Below are 18076 nucleotides of genomic sequence, written 5' to 3'. Positions count from 1 at the left end.
AAAATTCCATTACCTTAAGTTCCATATTTATAACAGACAGAATTTACGGTGGAATTTTTATTTTTGGACCGAGAAATGGCGACAACGTTTAAATCTGCTAATTTTTGTGCACCGAATGAAGTGCTTTATCGGAGCCCGCGAGCCGATTCAAGAAAAATCAAGAAATATCCTTGATAAAAAGATTTTGGCTAATAAGGCGGCAGATTTTTATGGTTGGTAATGAGAGTAATGTTTTTATTGAAACGGCAGATAATTCCTCAAAATTCCGCCTCTAGACTATAAAATTCGGGTATGTTTTTAGAGCCCGATGTAATTGCTTTGACCAGTTTACTGGTCAACTGGTGTTTCGGAGTCCCTAATTTTGTTTAAACTCGGTCACTTGTCAAGGCATGTAAATTGTAAAGTCATTCGGCGAATTTTCTTTGAAATAAAATGATGTATTTGTATAACAATTTGAGTATGAGTATGACTTAGCTACAAAAAACTTAGAAGAGGGTCGTTTAAGTTGAGCGCTGGTCACGTGTCTTTCCCGCCCAAGTTTCATTTATCAGATTTTAAGATACTTTTTGTGGACGTTTGTCCCTATAAAATTTTGCAGCAAAATTTTGCACAAAACTTTTAAATTTTACCAATATTGCGATTTCGTGCTTGTACATAATACAAAGTTTTCTTCAATGAGATGACACCAAATTTTGCAGATTTTTGTTATGAGACTTGAGAGACGAGAGTTGGCGCTTTATTCAGAGACATTTCATGAGCACAATTTACTGATACTCTGCTACATGAGATAATCGGTTAAGCTTTCTTAACTCTAGCAGTTATTCAGTCAAACGTTTAAATTTCTGTAAAACGAAATCTTCGCTAAATCTAAATACTTGATAGTATTTCTCTCAGTTGAGGTGGCGGCTGAGAATTTATTTGCTCAGAGTTTAACCATTTTACCCATGACACTCAACTACACATCTTTAAGATTCAATCTTCTAGCGACGGACAAAGCGTCGCTCGATTATAAATAATTTGACATTTATTTTGCAACCATGAGCCACACAACCAGACAGAGAAAGATGATTTGATTTGCGAGGCCAATTTGGATGAACCAATCAGGTTGAAGAGCCAGAGCAGCGTTGACATGGCGAGACCTGATGCTTTGGATACCCCGTTATCCCATGAAGCATGAGCACACGAATTTCGCAATTTCAATTCTATATTTCATATATAATATGATATTGATGAAATGTGACAGCGGTGACAGCTATTTAACTCATAGGCGATTGTGGGTGACAAAGTTGATATTTTAAATGAGCACGTGCGCCAATCTCGTTGCGTGACGTGTTGCGGTAAATGGGTAACGCGTGCCAGTGGGGGTATTTTAAGTGGACCTTCTCAGGGGAAGTTGTCAGTATTTGCGGTCCACCTTCACTTTAACAACAACAAGTTCGTTTCAAAACAACAGAAACATGGTTCGGACATTCGCCGCAGCTTTTCTTCTACTGTGAGTTATATTACTGTTACTTTAACCCATTTCAAACAGGAGTACTTTAGGACTTTAATACGGATTATGAATTTTATACTATATTTGATTGAAACTTATTCTAATCCAAAAATGAGTCATGCCATTTTCTTTCTGAACAAAAATGAACAAGAAATCAATATCTCATATATTTCAGTTGATAATTTCAATCCTATTTATAATTCAGAATCCAGTACCAATATCATTTTGTTTCGTCAGAAAAATTTAATAATTTTCCCCTTTTCAGAACATGTGCTCTAACTCTGGTCCAAGCCCGATCCACGAATATGGAATCAGACCATATGTCTCTATCGGAATCTATAGGTATGTGAATATATTTTCTTACTGATTTAACATTTGCATCAGATAATAGTTTTATCCGAGCTTTTAATTTTGTTGAGCTATTAGCTTATTCTTGAGTAAAAAAAGCTAAAATTTAAGCTAAAACAGCGATCGAATGCGACTCAAAAATAAAATTTGATCAGTTATAAGTGGTATGATTGGCTTTGATATAAAGATGAAATTTTGTTTTATTTTTCAGATTAAAAAAGGCCGCATAATATTTTCGACTTACCTAACCAGATAATATTATTTACATTAATAATAATTAAATCCAACTCACTCATAAACCTCCAGATCTGAACATGAACTTAGATGATGGTGCTGAGTCAGCTAACGAGGACTCTGAGATAGTCGCGATGAACTCCGCCGATGAGGGTAAATACTAAATATCTCCGCTTTTTTAATGCTTATTCAAGATATAAAGTCAAGATATTAAAACTAATTACAAATCTATTACATTTATTGAGAATTATGTAATGTAACGTGATGGAAATATTTTGAACGGGCATATCCTGTCCAAACCCAGGATGCACTACATGAAGAATTTTAATTTTCTGTTCAGGACATGATAGGATTCGTCTGCTTATTATTCAACCGACAACCACTGTCGAAGCCTCAATTTTTATGATTAGGTACTAAATTTTACCAAAACCCATAATCATGGGTAGAGTGGACCGCTGCCAGTGTCTCTCTTTCCCAAACAAAAGGAAATGATATTAATTTGATTGACCGTTCTCAAATGCAAAATGATACCGAGAATGAAATCGGTCGCTCGCTTTTCCCATTCATTTACAATTGTAATAGATTAAGAAGAACTACCCAAAGGCAGCTGTACTCGGCAATAAAGATTCAATAAACTTCAGCTAATGCAATAAGTGATAACTACCACCCTTACCCCGAAATACTAGGTATCGACCCGAACGCAACCCAAAGAGATTTTTACAGCATCTGATTGACATGTAATCAATCGAAAATTATTACAATTCGTAAGCCGTAAATGAATGGGAAAAGCGAGCGACCGATTTCATTCTCGGTATCATTTTGCATTTGAGAACGGTCAATCAAATTAATATCACTTCCTTTTGTTTGGGAAAGAGAGACACTGGCAGCGGTCCACTCTACCCATGATTATGGGTTTTGGTAAAATATCATCTCTTTTTGATTATAATTTGTCAGGGTACTTTATAAAGTCGAAATATAAACTGATATCTTCATTATAATAAGGAGGAAGTTTCAACGATTTCGAAATTTTTCCTTTAAAAACATTTCCTTGTGTTTAGGTAAGCATATCGGTCCATCACTGACTGAATATACCACTTAATACTCATTCAAGTTGACATTAAATTCATATATAATGACATTAAACTGTCGTGGCAAAGCAGAATTTGTTGGAAATCACGAATGAGCAAAATTCTCACCTTTCGCACGTGCAAACTTTGAGCGGACGTTGCATGCGCATCCAATATTGAATCGCCGTAAATTTTTGCATGTAATTGTTTTATATATAGCTTGATAAGCATGCAAAGTTTCAAAGTATTTCAAGAAGAACTGTAATCACAACGGCACTCTAAAGTTGACAGAAAATGACGAAAACAGCAATTTTCAGTGATTTTAGCAATTTTCTATCAATTTGGGCGTGTCCCCACGTGTGCAACTTTTCGATTTTCAACTTTAAAACTAGCCTAATGCACAATTTATACCTATAGGAAGCAGAACTGAGCTCCACAACCCAAGGCATGGCCCAACACCAAAGAATACTAAATCGCAAAATTGACGTTTTTATAAAATAATTCTTCAAAAAAGCACAAACTTCAATGACAAATATCTTTATGAAGGAGCAAGCTAGAAAAACTTTCCGGTAGATTTTCAGAATGCTTGAACAATTATCTAAGATGAAAATTTCCTCAGATTTTGAATAAAATTACTCCTTAATGGGTTAAAATTAATTTTAAAAGTTATTACTTTGTCAAAAATCAAGTTTTAAAAACGGTTAACTTGATGACGTCATCAAGGGGTGTTTATGACGTCAAATAAATTTTGTATACAATGTAAACTAAAGTGTAAATAATTATTTGCAAGACCTGTGGTCGGAAATGGCTGTATCTTTTATACTTTTGAATCTATGGACACTTAAATACAGGCTACAATTGACTGGCAAAGCGTCCATCCCTGAATATATATGTATGTATATCTGTATGTATATGTCCCGACAATCTGTCGTAAAACAGGGGTTCTAGAAACCCATTTCCCGATGCTCCTGAAACCTGAAACTTTTTTTGCAGTCAATTTGGTCAACATCTAGACGCCCTGAAAAATTTCAGATTTCTAACTCGATTTTAACATGGTTTTTAAGGCACCTGAATATGGCGATTTTGGGTTTTTTACCAAATTTCGTATAACAGTGCTGGCGAGTATTTTATGCAAATTTCTTAAAAATCTCAACATAACTATTTTTTATTCCTGTCATCTTTGACATCAAATTAGAATGTTTTGAACTAAAAATAAATCTGCTGAACGACTTCCGATGAGTCTTAATGCCTGAAAAACTCCTGCCGGAGGCGGCGGCCTTCGGCCGGAGTGCACGCTTCGCGTGCACGAAAGAGGCTTGTAACGTGTACCAAAGGGGGTATAATAGTAAAGGGGGTATAATAGTAAAGGGGGTATAATAGTAAAGGGGGTACATAGTATACCCACAATAAATGCACCGGTCGTGCTTGCCAGCACTGTGATTATGATCAGCGAAATTTAACATAATTTCAAGTTCAACACTATTTCAACAGTCAACATGCTGACTGAACCAATGATCCCCAGGTGCGGTGTATGGAAGATAAACCTACAGTTGAGGAAAGTCCGTGCAACAGAGACTCCTCCTTAACCAGAGCTGGTTTCTCAGAGAGAGCACGTGAAAACCATGTGACACATCGTCACATAACGAACAGTTTTTAAAGGACACTCCCCGGTCACTTTATGGTCAATGATTTGACTTTGATTGTTTTTAATGACGTGCCAAAGGCTCCGAGCAGACGCCTGTCACGCTCAGCATTTCATTTGATCATGGTTTATCATTTTGAATTTTAACCCATTTCAAAGACATCTAGTTTTATTTTGTTTACTTAAATTCAAAATCATGCAGGCTACCCTAATAAAATTGACAACTTCTAATTAAAAATCTCAGTCGGCATATATCCACATGGTACAATTAGATCATGAATTATATTAGTACCATTACATTACAATCATATCGTCTATTATTTTACGGCGATCACTTAACTATCCCACAGAGTCTTATGAAATAGCATGGTTGCTGACACCGAACATTTTTTCACTATCATTAACGTTAAATTGCACAGATAAATCACTCGTCAGTTGTTAGTCTGCTGTCAGCGACCCTTTTCGCGCTTCTGCATCCGTTTATTTTATAGTAGTGGTTTTACTTATGTAAAGTAAAGTAAGGAATAAAAGGAATAAACATTTTTTATCTGCATATTTTTATATGACAGATCTTAAGTATGTGTTGAGGTGGTGAGGTATTCAATTAGGTCTGCCTTATAAACATTGATCATAATTCCAAAATAAATACGCAAAATGAAGATACCTGATCGAATTCGAGTTTTGAAATCGTCAAAAAATTTGTTTACTGCTCGTACATTTTGTTTTTGATACCAACAACCTATAAGATTGTAAATTGTAATAATATTTTCGCACTACAAACTGTTAAACTTAAAGTATAATATGAAACGATTAAAAACAATGAATGAGTGGCAGTGGGGTTTTTTATCCAGGTCTGGAATGACTTCAATTGAACCAGAGCAGACATTCTCAGACACAGTTCGGAGCCAGGATTTCAGCATTTCATGTGCTTTGTCCTGATCTTAATTTTTCACAACTGTGACACGGTGATATGAGATTTATCGATACTGTTTTTTATCGCTCCTGAGAATAAAACTGTAGAGTTATTTGGAGCCATTATTGCATTTTAAACGAATGGCGGATACCGTGAGCAGCAGATTGAGGCAGTGAATATTTATTAACTTGGTCTTAACTTTATTATTAATGACACCATTAATTGACCATCATAGAAAATTAGCAATACTCTGACTGCAAAACCGAACCGAATTAATTTATACATTTGTGTGCTGAAGAAAAATCACAAAATTAAAGATAAATTTTTAAAACTTTGAAACCTCAGAGGTAGCTTTTTTTTACTTCGAAACATCTGTAGCTTAAATTGTACCACTCACCACTGCACAATGTACTCAATTTACAGCCTCCATGAACGCCGTATGGGGTATACTGAGTTGTTTACTAGGCGGAACTTTCAATCCAAATCTAACAAACTTATTCTTGGAAAAATGTGGTCTGGTAAAAAATGTATTCACAGAGTCTTGAAACAATTTGGTAATTCTTAAAATCTCCTTCCGCCAGATCATAGAAAGTTGCCAATAGGGATCCTTAGGATTGAACAGGTGGGCACTAAGGGATTGTGGCTAATTAGTCCTAATTGAGATCACATACGAATATATTCGACAACAGAAACCCAGACGGTGGATCAAATTGCAGATCCTGTAGTCTCTTTTATTACTCCTTTTATGACGTAGTTAAGCTCGGCTGGGGTTCTGCAGAAAAATTATGAAAAACCCCTCAAAAATAATCTGGCACTAGAACTTACCTACTCCTGAATACGTTGAAACCTAATCCTATAACAGAAATGAGAAGTGAAACGCACATTTTTGATGAATATTTGAATTTTGACAAGTTATATTATATTAGGTTATATTATATTAGGTAATAATCGAGTTTTTGAAATATGAGCTTGAAAATTTCATGCACAAGTCGTGGTGCCAAATATTTGTCTTCAGGACAAACATTTACCGTTCAAGAAAAGTGAGAGGGCGTCAAATAAATCTCCGGAGATAGCTAAAATTCTCGAACGCGATCGTGTCCCACTTCCAGTTTATTTTGGCACTGTAGTCCTATATTGACAAATTTCAATAATACTTACGGAGTTGGCATTTTACAAAACATCAAAATGTTTTCATAGTTTAGCATAGTTAGGACTATCCAAAAAATTACATTTTAATAATGGCAGGATCTAGCTAGCCAAACCGCATTCTATAGACAAAAACTTTATTTTCAGCTATTTGAGAATTGCGATCTTGTTTCGATTCAGCCGATTTCAGATCTCGTCTTAGTTTGCATTACCATTTTCCTGGGATAATTTCTAAGGAGTAGTATAAGACAATACATACTGAAAAACGACAGTATATCACAGACGAGGGTGGCACTGGCAGAGTAATCTAGTGTGAGCTGGAGTCTGGAGTACAGTATCTCATGGTACTCAGGAAAATTACAGTCCTCTCCCGGGGCACTTGTGTGACCAACCCTTGCGTGACCAACCCTAAAAACTGTTAACGACAGCTTATAGTTACCAGAGATAAAAGGATCAAAATTGTAACCTTGTACGGACGAGACATTTAACTGGATTAATAGTGAACACGAGAGCTGATAGCGGGAGTGAAGAACAGAGGTGAAATTAGATTTACGTATAACGGTGGAGAAAAGAGATCACCTTCTCCAAACTTTCTTTGGATTTGTTTCGAGCGGTTTGGATAAATTTGTCACTCTCATCGTCGCACTATTCTTATCAAGTTACCATCTTTTCGTCTGTATGCTTTAGTCTGTTAAGCTGAGAGAGACGGCCTTTGAGCATGTCTTCACATGTGTTGCAGACTTGACACTTGATCCTTTATAGCGCTGCACGATCATTAGGTACTAAGTAAGCTATAAGATATGACGTTAACATAGTGTCATTTCATGCAGAAAAACTGAAAAATAAGTAAAACTCAAAATGTCCGGTAAAACGTGCAACTATCCTGATGTTCTATAATATAAATCAATCAAACATCGGTTCAGTTCTAAAAATTTTCATTTTTTCGCCACAATCACAACCCTCTAGAATACCTCTTAGTCACCACTGCCATTCTGGCTCGACTTAACAAAACGTAATCACCTGCCGATATAACTTTAATACTTTGAATCTAAACTTAGACAATTGTACGATGATCAGTTGATCACTGTGTCACTATAATTGCAATATCAAAGCGAATAAAACTAATTAGGCGGCGCTTTTAAAGCGAGCTTTACTTTTAGAGAGAAAGCGTAGTAATCAAACGAAAAATTCCAGCGACAAGAGCAACTTATCACGGGAATGCAGGGGATAAACTGGATCTGGGGGATTGGGAGCCAAGAATTTCCAAAGAATAACAGTTGTATTAGGTCAGAATAATCTGTTCATCACAGAAAAGGTTAACATTAGCGTCTGGATAATTCGTCGCATTCCCCTCGCAATAAGGGGTTGATCTGCGTTTTCTAGATATTGTTTATCCTCTTCAGGCCTTTTCAGTGTACAATTATTAAGTTGTTGTCCCCTCGTTTATGTCCCGTCATTGTTCTAATTAAGAGTTCGCCATTGCCCGAAACTGTTAACATATGTCACAAAACATGCGAGGGAATTAGAAGCATGTAAATTTGTTTAACTTTGTTTTACGATCAATCCGTCGGAACACGGTGTTTAGTTTATTATTTAGTTATTTAGTTGTTGCTATCTATATAAAGTTTAAATTTGTCTTTGGTCCTTTGTAACTATCCATCATCGATATTGTCACGTCGCAAGTAAGTTTGACTCACCTATTTAGCGGTTTGAATTTGATTTGTATATAATCGTTGATTAATTAACTTGGAGGAAGTGGCGATCATTTACATGCAACCTTTCATTTAACTCAGACTTTATTGTTTTTACCACCATTGAGATCATTTTCATTTTGTAGTCTTCTGTATGAGATTAACTTTAGCAAGGCTCACTAAAAATAGCTCTATCGAAGTTTTTTCCATGATATAGGCGGCTGACAAGTTTCAGGCTCGTGATCCGAAATCAGAATAACAATACAGAGATGCAGAATCAGGAAAATCTAAGAATCACGAGGCGTCTTTCACATTATTATTACTTCAATGTTGGGGCTGAAAATGGGACAACCGTGCACCAGAAAATATTACCGTAGGTTTATTTTGACGTTAACCACAGATAGTAAAGTGAAAACAGTCTCCAGGTGTTGGTCGGAGGAACTATGACTTGTTGAAAGGGCATTGTCTTATCTTAGCACCTGCTCTTTAGTCTACCCAGTCTTCATCCGGACAAATTCCGAGTGTCTGTCAGTTCCTCTTCGGGAAGCCACAATGTTTTGCCGTGATCTTCATTCTGTTAGTTCCTGATCAGGAAGACACAATGTTTTGCCGTGCTCTTAATTCTGTCAGTTCCTGATCAGGAAGACACAATGTTTTGCCGTGCTCTCATTCTGTTAGTTCCTGATCAGGAAGACACAATGTTTTGCCGTGCTCTTCATTCTGTTAGTTCCTGATCAGGAAGACACAATGTTTTGCCGTGATCTTCATTCTGTTAGTTCCTCTTCAGGAAGACACAATGTTTTACCGTGCTCTTCATTTTGGTAGTTCCTGTTCAGGAATAATTGATATTTAATTTTGCTGTGGTATTCTTCGGATTTCTAAAAAGCTCGTTGGTTAAATTAATATTCATTATTCAAACCGAAATTTTTGGTCTGAAACGCCCAAGTTTTGAAACGATATAATGATATAATGTTCTAAAGTTTCTCCATTCCTCGATATTGAAAAATACGCAATTGACATTTGTGATTGTGGATGATTCGGAAGGCGTCTTTGATGATAACCCAAATTGGGGAGTAGCTCATCGAATTAGGAGCATGGTGGACAAAATATTGAATTATGAGTGCGCTAACTAAATCAAAATTCAGCAAATAGTGGTACTGGTAAGTGGTCGTAACTTTTGGTTGAGTTTGTACTGATTTTTCTTGAATGTTTACGAGTATTTCGAAAGATTGTCGCCCACTTTTTGTCATTTTTGTAAGAAGATATCTTCTAGAGCTTTTTTTCTCAGTAAATTTCGTGCATTGCTACTTTCATTCGGGAAAAAGTCTAGCCATTCTAAGAATTATGTTAAGGATTCGGACATTTAATCTCAATTAACACTTTTATTCCAAATAATACCGAATAAACTCCAATATATTGCCGGTCCTGTAACCATTATGTCATAGTAAGTTCTGTCCTGGAATCAACTAGCCTTTTTTGCAGTTCTTAGGCCGTATTATGTCATTTCTAAACAGATCATTCGACACTATTTGAAGGACACCATCTATCACACTTCGCCCATCACATCCAACAGATCCGAAAAGAACGCCTCCCAAAGTCTCGAAAGAACAAGACCTTTAAGAAATGATATCATTATCACTCTTCACCTCATCACTTTATCACACCATCTTCATCACAACATCTTCATCACAACATCTTCATCACACCTCGCCAGTCATCCATGACTCACACACTTATTGCACTTATCTGGTCGATCTTTTCCACGAGAACTTTCTTTCTTTTTTATTGAGACTAGGCGTATTTTCTTTATTGTAACGATCTGACATTACATTGATCATGATGTAGTAAATATTTTATATTTGTAATCTTTTAAACGACTTATCTAAAATTGATGCATTGTAGTACACCCGCCTTTATAAGCACTATTTCAAGGTATTGCGTGTGGTCTGATTTTTTGCTGCCTCTGTTGCGACTTGTGTATGTGAACTGTTTTTTTCGGGTATTAATTGCATTAAAAATTCATACCGACTCAGAGGAACTACAATCGATACAAGCATTGTCTGTAAACACATGGACAACCGGTACACCTTATACTAATACTATAAATTAACAACTCCCCATACACTGCAGTAGAACTTCAACATTAAATTGAGGAAATACATCGAACTGAAGAAATATATTTAAGGGATACCGGATCAAACCAACCTTAATCGTATCTAGGTAAAGTTGGAGCAAAGTGGAAAGTGGCGTGTCTTGAATGTAGACAGTTGTGCGAGTATTTTTGTACAAGTCTCGCTAAGAAGTAAAGTAAATTGTTACCCCTGGTAAGTTAATTCTCTTTATCAACAAAAAGTATTTTATCACTTGATAACGCCGATCTGAACTCCACTACAACCGTTTTAAATGCGCGGCTTTCACTGCGTGCGTATTTGGTTGGCGTTTTAATTAAATTTAAAACAATAGCCGGATGAGTATTCAATTTTTAAATTTTAAATTTCTCACAGAATGAGCTGAGCTATGTGGGTCAGGGTGCATATTGACACCCACACTCTCCGTTATTTAGCTCATGATAAGACATATTGGCAGAAATTACAATGAAGTTTTGATATCTAGTTATTTGTTTTAGGGAAAGATTAGACTTGGGCGTTGTTTTTTTAACTATCCATTGTTTAGAACTTTTATCTAATAATAATAATCGTGATATCCTAATGCTACGTTTTCACATACTACTGTGTCGTAATAGTAGCCTCGTCAGTTTTGCAAAAATTAGCAGTAAAAGCTGATGGAGTTGTTAAATTCAGTTTACTAGTTTTAAATTACTGTTTCATACGTTTGTTTATCGTTAGAAAGACTCACTTCTTCAAAGATATCACGTGAAATCACAGTTCAGAAAAAAAGTTTGTTGAAATACCGAAAGACTGCTGTGCTGTATATCCAAAGAATTGCATTATTTTTGGACAGTGGATACCGATTCATTCAAGATTATCCGAGTCATTGGTATTCGTTAAGTTCGACAACTTCGTCTATTGCATTTTTTAAATCAGTTAAACTAATTGAAATAAAATAACTGCAGCTCAGATTTAGAAAATGGTGAGTTGACTCACTCCAGATCTGGATGAGTTACAACAAAAACCTCAGCCGCTCGCTTTAAGCGATTCCCTTGGGATGAGTCAATATATCTACTTCTGGAAACTGTTTAGAAACAAAAACAAACATATCAGGTAACTCTTTATTTAAGTTAAACTTATATATTTAATAACTATGCATTGAAACTCGCCCGACTCCTTTTGACCCCTTCTCAAATCACAAATGATGAACGTGAGCCTCCTTGCTCCCAAATTGAGGTTACCAAACAATGATCTGTCTAAGAGTAAGAGTTTAATTTTAAGAAGTCAACATTGTCTCAATGTCTATATAAAATGTCCGTTGACAAGGTAATGCAGTTCTAGCAGGACAGATCACTGGATCTGAGCCAAATTCCAAATTCTCATATACAGGTCAGATACAGCTTAGTCCAGTCGTACAAAATATTCTGTGAACGGTCCCTTATTTGAAATATTAATCTTAATGCGGCCTTTTGGTTTTATACTCAATAGATGAAGGGATTTTTTCTTGGTATAGAGAAGCTAACAAATCTGCAGATAAGCTGAGAGGTGTTATAATGCAGATCGGTAAAAAAAATAAAAACTAAAATAAAACAGGCTAACATTCTCAACTGACTGGCGTTCGCAATGAACATCATCACACCGCTTCTAGTTCTTATAACCATGAAGTATCTAACAATTCTGAATATACTTCAAACTCCCAGCAGCACTAGCCGGACTGCACAACAGGACTGGTGTCCCTACATCCTGTTACTACAAGGCGTCCTTCTCATCTGGGCACTCAGACAACTCTTCCTTATATTCTGGAAATACTGTACCCACAATGGTTACATCGAGTCAGTGGTCCCGGGACCCTGGGTGTGGCCCATATTCGGGCACATCCCTACGGCGGTACCCATCAGACCAGCGGGTCTCCAGAGATTTCACGAATGGACAAAACGGTTCCCTGTCATGGTCAAGTATGTAAACCTAGCCCCTAGCCCCTAGGTATTTCTAGCTATTACAGGCGTGTCAAGCTTAATATAAGTTATAAAACCCAAAATACGTACATATTGGATAGATTTGATTAATTGTAATTGTATCCTTTTTGTCACGTTCCGATCAGCGTCCGAAATGTGTAGTTTTTTAAACAGGTGCAGCACTGGATGTACTATCTTTAAAAAACTCATAGTCCAGATCGTCACAAATATTTGATGGTTTTAAACTCCCTATAATGTCATCGTGCCAGGAACACGGTTTTAAACTCCATGCTCTTGTCTCAGGTACATGGTATCCTCCTTTATTCCTATCACTTACGTACATCACCCCGTCCCGATACGGGAACTCCTCTCCCTCAATCTGCCCAAAGAAAGGAAATACGTCTACCGCTTCCTTGAAGCGTATACAGGTAAGGCCAAGGTTCTGTCAGGTGTTAGCCTGTGTTTGTCGGCACTAAACAGATCTATTAGCGTGGGTGTTCGTTTTACAACGTCTTAGGAAACGTGATGACCGTATGTGATGATCACCAAGTACTGCGGGGATATGTTTTGTAGATACAGGTGGGGACCTGATTTCACCTGATTTCACCTGATTTCACCTGATTTCACCTGATTTAAACTGAAGGGTGCAGTATAAAATTTGATATAAGCACGAGTAACGACCTTTCAGCTGCCAATACTTGGACTTGGACATGACTTATATCCTTAATTATAACCGTAAGTCCTAGAACACTTTCCCAAACTATCCCAAACTCAACCCTTTGCAAAAACATCGTGTTCAACTTGGCAGGGGTAAAATGTTAAGGGTTGATATGTCCAGTGAGATGAGAAGTTTAGAAGATAGCACCTATAACTGCCCATTCGTATCTCATTCAGGTTTGGCTAGACCTTATTAGATCTAGTACAGTCAGTATCAAAAGTCTGAGCACACCCACTTAATCGGCGATCTTTGGTGTCTGTCACATCGTGATACTGATACACATTCTCCAGGCAGATATTTCTCAGAAATTCTCTAATCTCTCATAGATCTCTATTCTAGTCTGCAGATTGTTACTTAATTTCATGACACCTATCTGCTAACAATCTTCTATCCTGAAATTTGACAAAAACTTTCATCTTCGTCACGTCGACAGTTACCCCAGGTCCAATATTTCGTCATTAAAGAGAAACAGAAAGTAAAGCAGAGTGGCTTAATGGACTTTGGGTCTGTACAAAGAAATCGTTAGACAGTTTAAATGGATTCGTGGGACTACAAGTATAACTAAATCGAATAAGCCATACGAGCAATTTTGGAATAAATCTCACAGTTTTTGTGGAATTGTGATTACAAATCCAACTTTCTCATAATCATATTATCAAAACAGTCAAGTGGTCATTGACCGAAAATCTAGAAAAAAACAATAGCTATTGATAAACTTATATCAAAGTTGAATTCGAATAACGCTAAATTTTCAGTCACCCTCGATCTCAATTAAATCACGCGGCTCCGTTTCTAGCTGATGGGATTCATATATGACCGATCATTGACGGATTTTTACAATAATACACTAAATTTTCAGGAGAAGGTCTGATCGTAGCTAGTCAGCCAAAGTGGGGTAAACATAGAAGACTCATAAACAAAGCATTTCACAGAAAAGCACTTAACAGCTACAGGCATAAGATCGTCGACAGTTGCAAAGCATTCACCGACAAACTAGAAGGTTTCAATATTATTATTTCTTTGGAATCCAAAAGCTCGTTTTTTAGATTCTAAACAAACTTTTAAGATACATTTTTGTTGTTCTGATTCAGAGTTCAGAATGTGAATGTTTAACTTTAATGGAGAGTAACGGTTTAATGGAGTGTTTAGTCCTAAATTCCAGGCATGGACGGGGCTGAAGTAAATGCTACACACGAATGTGGGATGCTTGCACTCGACACATTATTAAGGTAAGAAAGTGGTATAAAATAAAAATTCAGTAAAATTGACAACTGTGCGCAGGTAAACGCATTTTCAACTACCGTTAGGCTAATAATAGACCCTAAAACACGTTTCATTATAATTCCATTATAATTCCATTATAATAAAACTTAGCACCCCACCTGAACAGTTGCACATTCTCGTTACAAGCAGCGTGGCAACACGACCCCAAAGTTGACAGATTTGTCAAGATAGTATCTGAGTGTGTCAGCATCCTAACTCGCCGTATTTACAATCCTATCTGGTACCTTGACTGGATCTTCTTCAGGTTAGAAAGTTAGCATGAGACTGTTATAAGTTGTTTTATCAGTTCATTCTCAAACGGAAATTTTCGCATGGCCAGCTCATGGTCATTTTTGAGAGTCGTATGAGATGAGAACACACATAGCGCAGGACATTAATATCTCGCACGTGCAACCCTCCTTTAGTCCTTTAAAGCCCGTGTGAGCAAGTCATGAATAATGAGATGTACGCCATGCGGGTCGACAAGACTAACTTGCGGCAGAGTCCGGCAAAGATCATCGGTTTAGTTCAATCAAATGACAAGGTCCGTAAATACAAGACTAATGGCTGAATTGTGTTTATGTTAATAAACGAATTTGCTTATAGGTTGCCGGCAGGGCGGAAGTTCCTCGAACTGGTTAAAGAAGCAAGAGAATTCTCTCAACAAATCATCGAGAAATCAAATGTAAGCTTTTGTCAGGCTCCCTAGTATTTTCTGTTTTCTGTCGGTGAATGGTGACAATACAATAACTGTAATGTATTGACTGTATTGACTAGACAATAGACATCTAAGGGATAGATGATCAAAGTTTTTGACACGACCTTTTTAAACATTGCACTGATTTAAATATGGAATCTCGTGATATATCTCGATCTTAGTGTCAATGATCATGACACTTCCCTTTACAGGCAGAAAGCCCACAAGATAATATCATATCACATGTGCTGAGTGCGCCAGATTCCATAACCACACTAGATCTTGCCAACGAGGTTACAACAATTCTTTTCGCGGGTAAGAACCTCCATTTTCGTTTTACGGTTATTTTAAAATGTTTTCCTTCCCGTCTTTTTCCTTTCTGTCAAAAGTTAGACGGAGTTTTAAACAATAGAACGCCAAATTAGGCCCACCATAAATTTCAATCAGGATAGACTGTAGTCAATGGAGTCTAACCTGGCGAAGATCAAGAAAAACTCTCGTTAACGAGACAATGCATTCTTATAAAATTGATTAATTCTCGAAGAACATCATGTGTGAGCCAACAATTGGACAAAACCCCCTTCCAACGAGAGTTCTTATCCAGGACACGACACCACGGCACATGCCATGGCATTTAGCCTGGTGCTCCTAGCACAGCACAAGGACTGCTGGAAACGGTGCAGGGACGAGGTCTTAAACTCATCAGGTGGGACAACTTTGGGGGACGGAGATTTTAGGGTTGTTTATATTCTTGAAGATTATGTCTACGACGGCTTTTTTGTTGAGATTTTGAAATTTTTATCGGGACCACAACAACAACAACTCGAAAACCGCCATAAATCACTCCAAATTCTCAATTCCTCCCCCTTGTTAATATCATGTTTCGCAGTTGATCTAGACGACTGCACAGAAAATCTACAAGACATTTTTCCCTACGTGAACCAGTGTATAAAAGAGACGTTACGTCTGTATCCATCTGTACCAATCATCGCTAAACGTACTGATAGACCTCTCTCAATTTGTGGGATAGACTTTCCCGCTCAGACTTGGTTTGCTATAAGTGCGTCAAAGGAAATTATTGAGATTTTAATCATTTAACCAGTAACCAGTAACCAGTAACCAGTAACCAGTAACCAGTAACCAGTAACCAGTAACCAGTAACCAGTAACCAGTAACCAGTAACCAGTAACCAGTAACCAGTAACCAGTAACCAGTAACCAGTAACCAGTAACCAGTTCACTCCGCAGACTTCTACTCATTACACCGACATCAGGACTATTGGAAGGACCCTCTAAAATTTGACCCCGAGAGGTTCAACGAAATAAATATTAAAAGTAAGTTCCCAAAGATTGAAATTTTATCCTCCGTTTAATGCTGAGACATCATAAAAAGTAGAACATGTTATCTATAAATGAAAATTTGAATCCTGATGCATTTAGACAAATTAAGGACACAGAGTAGCTACAGAAAAATATATACAGACAGAGACATAAATGCAGAAAAGTTTGTAAAAAGTAAAAACGAAGACACAATAACTGTCACAAACTTTCCAAACAAGTGACAATACAGTACAACTACTTAACAACATTATTACTTCAGATATAACACCGTTCACGTACCTTCCCTTCTCATCTGGTCCCCGTAACTGTATCGGAAGCAAATTTGCACTAATGGAAATGATGACCGCTTTGGTCCAGGTAGTCAGAACATTCGATGACATTGAGTGCATCAAGTTTGGTGAGGTGTACTCTGATGTTGTCCTTCGGCCTGAAGAAATTAAACTTAAGTTTATTAAGAGATAACGGAAGTCTGGTTGTAATTTAGTAACTATTGGTCCCTCGGAGTACGCTACCAGTGGAGAGTCGTATCAGTAGTATTGAAAACGAATGACAAACTTTGATCTAGTAGCCACAGAAGATTCGAGGCATTGAATGTTGGCTGAGTTAGTGAACTTGAAGAAAGACAGAGTCACTGCCTGTTGATAACTTTAATATATGTGATTTATTTGAAATGATTTTATTAACTTATATAAAGCACATTTTCAAGCATGCGTGTTAGATTTTAAATGATTAGGTAAATTATTCATCAAGTACAACAAATTTTCCTTGAGTACAAATTATCGGAGTTTTACAAGAATAGCTTCCCACATCTCTATACCTTGATCAACTTAAGCAAATTTGACGGCTATTGGACTATTAGGTTAGAGTTTAAGTGATCAAGAAATGAGCTCTACTGCATACTTGGGATAGTTATTTCTTGACAATATCTGAATATCATGTTAATTCTATAACAATAACATGAATCATGAATTTTAGCTTTATCAATTCGTCGTTAATTTTGATATTTTATAATTTATAGTTTTCAATAATTATCATAACCCTTGTTGTTTTGTTTCGTAATTTACATTTTCTCAGCGGTATCACCTATAACATTTGACGCTAGGCACGAAACTTTCAAATGTGCCGTCGTGGAATCTTGAGCGTACAAAACAATTTAATTCACATTACTTTGTCCCTGAAGACTAATGTGGCACGTTAGTCTAAGGATAGAGTTCTACCCTTTACCAGATACTGGACTATCTACGCCAGTACGAGCGACTGCTTTGAAGTATAAAAAGATGGTGAAGAATGGCCAATTTGTTACAATTTTTACTTAGGAGAGATATGCCCGAGACTATGAACATTGTTCATGTCCTCTCGCCCTCATTCAACTTTTGTCACTTCTCAGATTTTGAAAGGAAATTGTCGCGAAAAATAGACATTACGCTATAACAGTATTATCGTTATACCGTTTTACGGCTGG

General features: G+C 36.8%; 1 protein-coding gene and 1 long non-coding RNA gene across 3 annotated transcripts; both read left to right on the top strand.

The window, feature by feature from the left end:
• Positions 1-1390: 1390 nt before the first annotated feature.
• Positions 1391-4941, top strand: LOC134813540 (uncharacterized). The gene is made up of 4 exons (XR_010160031.1): positions 1391-1492; positions 1758-1834; positions 2147-2227; positions 4664-4941. It is a non-coding gene; the product is annotated as an uncharacterized LOC134813540 (long non-coding RNA).
• Positions 4942-10454: 5513 nt separating this feature from the next.
• On the top strand, positions 10455-17648 carry LOC134812427 (cytochrome P450 4B1-like). Of its 2 annotated transcripts, XM_063819838.1 has the most exons (14): positions 10455-10614; positions 10754-10857; positions 11607-11754; positions 12342-12596; positions 12900-13024; positions 14174-14314; positions 14477-14543; positions 14705-14842; positions 15184-15262; positions 15487-15589; positions 15879-15980; positions 16164-16334; positions 16522-16608; positions 16874-17648. In XM_063819838.1, the coding sequence occupies exons 3-14, from the start codon at positions 11699-11701 to the stop codon at positions 17074-17076; spliced, it is 1527 nt and encodes a 508-aa protein (XP_063675908.1). In that variant the 5' UTR covers positions 10455-10614; positions 10754-10857; positions 11607-11698; the 3' UTR covers positions 17077-17648. The 2 variants fall into 2 exon arrangements, with proteins under 2 accessions (XP_063675908.1, XP_063675909.1); XM_063819839.1 differs by lacking the exons at positions 10455-10614; positions 10754-10857 and having other exon boundaries at positions 11595-11754.
• The last annotated feature ends 428 nt before the right edge of the window (positions 17649-18076 follow it).

The sequence above is a fragment of the Bolinopsis microptera genome, chromosome 3, assembly GCF_026151205.1.
Source record: "Bolinopsis microptera isolate Bmic1 chromosome 3, MBARI_Bmic_1.0, whole genome shotgun sequence".
In the NCBI taxonomy this organism is placed as follows: Eukaryota; Metazoa; Ctenophora; class Tentaculata; order Lobata; family Bolinopsidae; genus Bolinopsis; species Bolinopsis microptera.
This window is presented reverse-complemented; position numbering and strand designations above follow the sequence as displayed.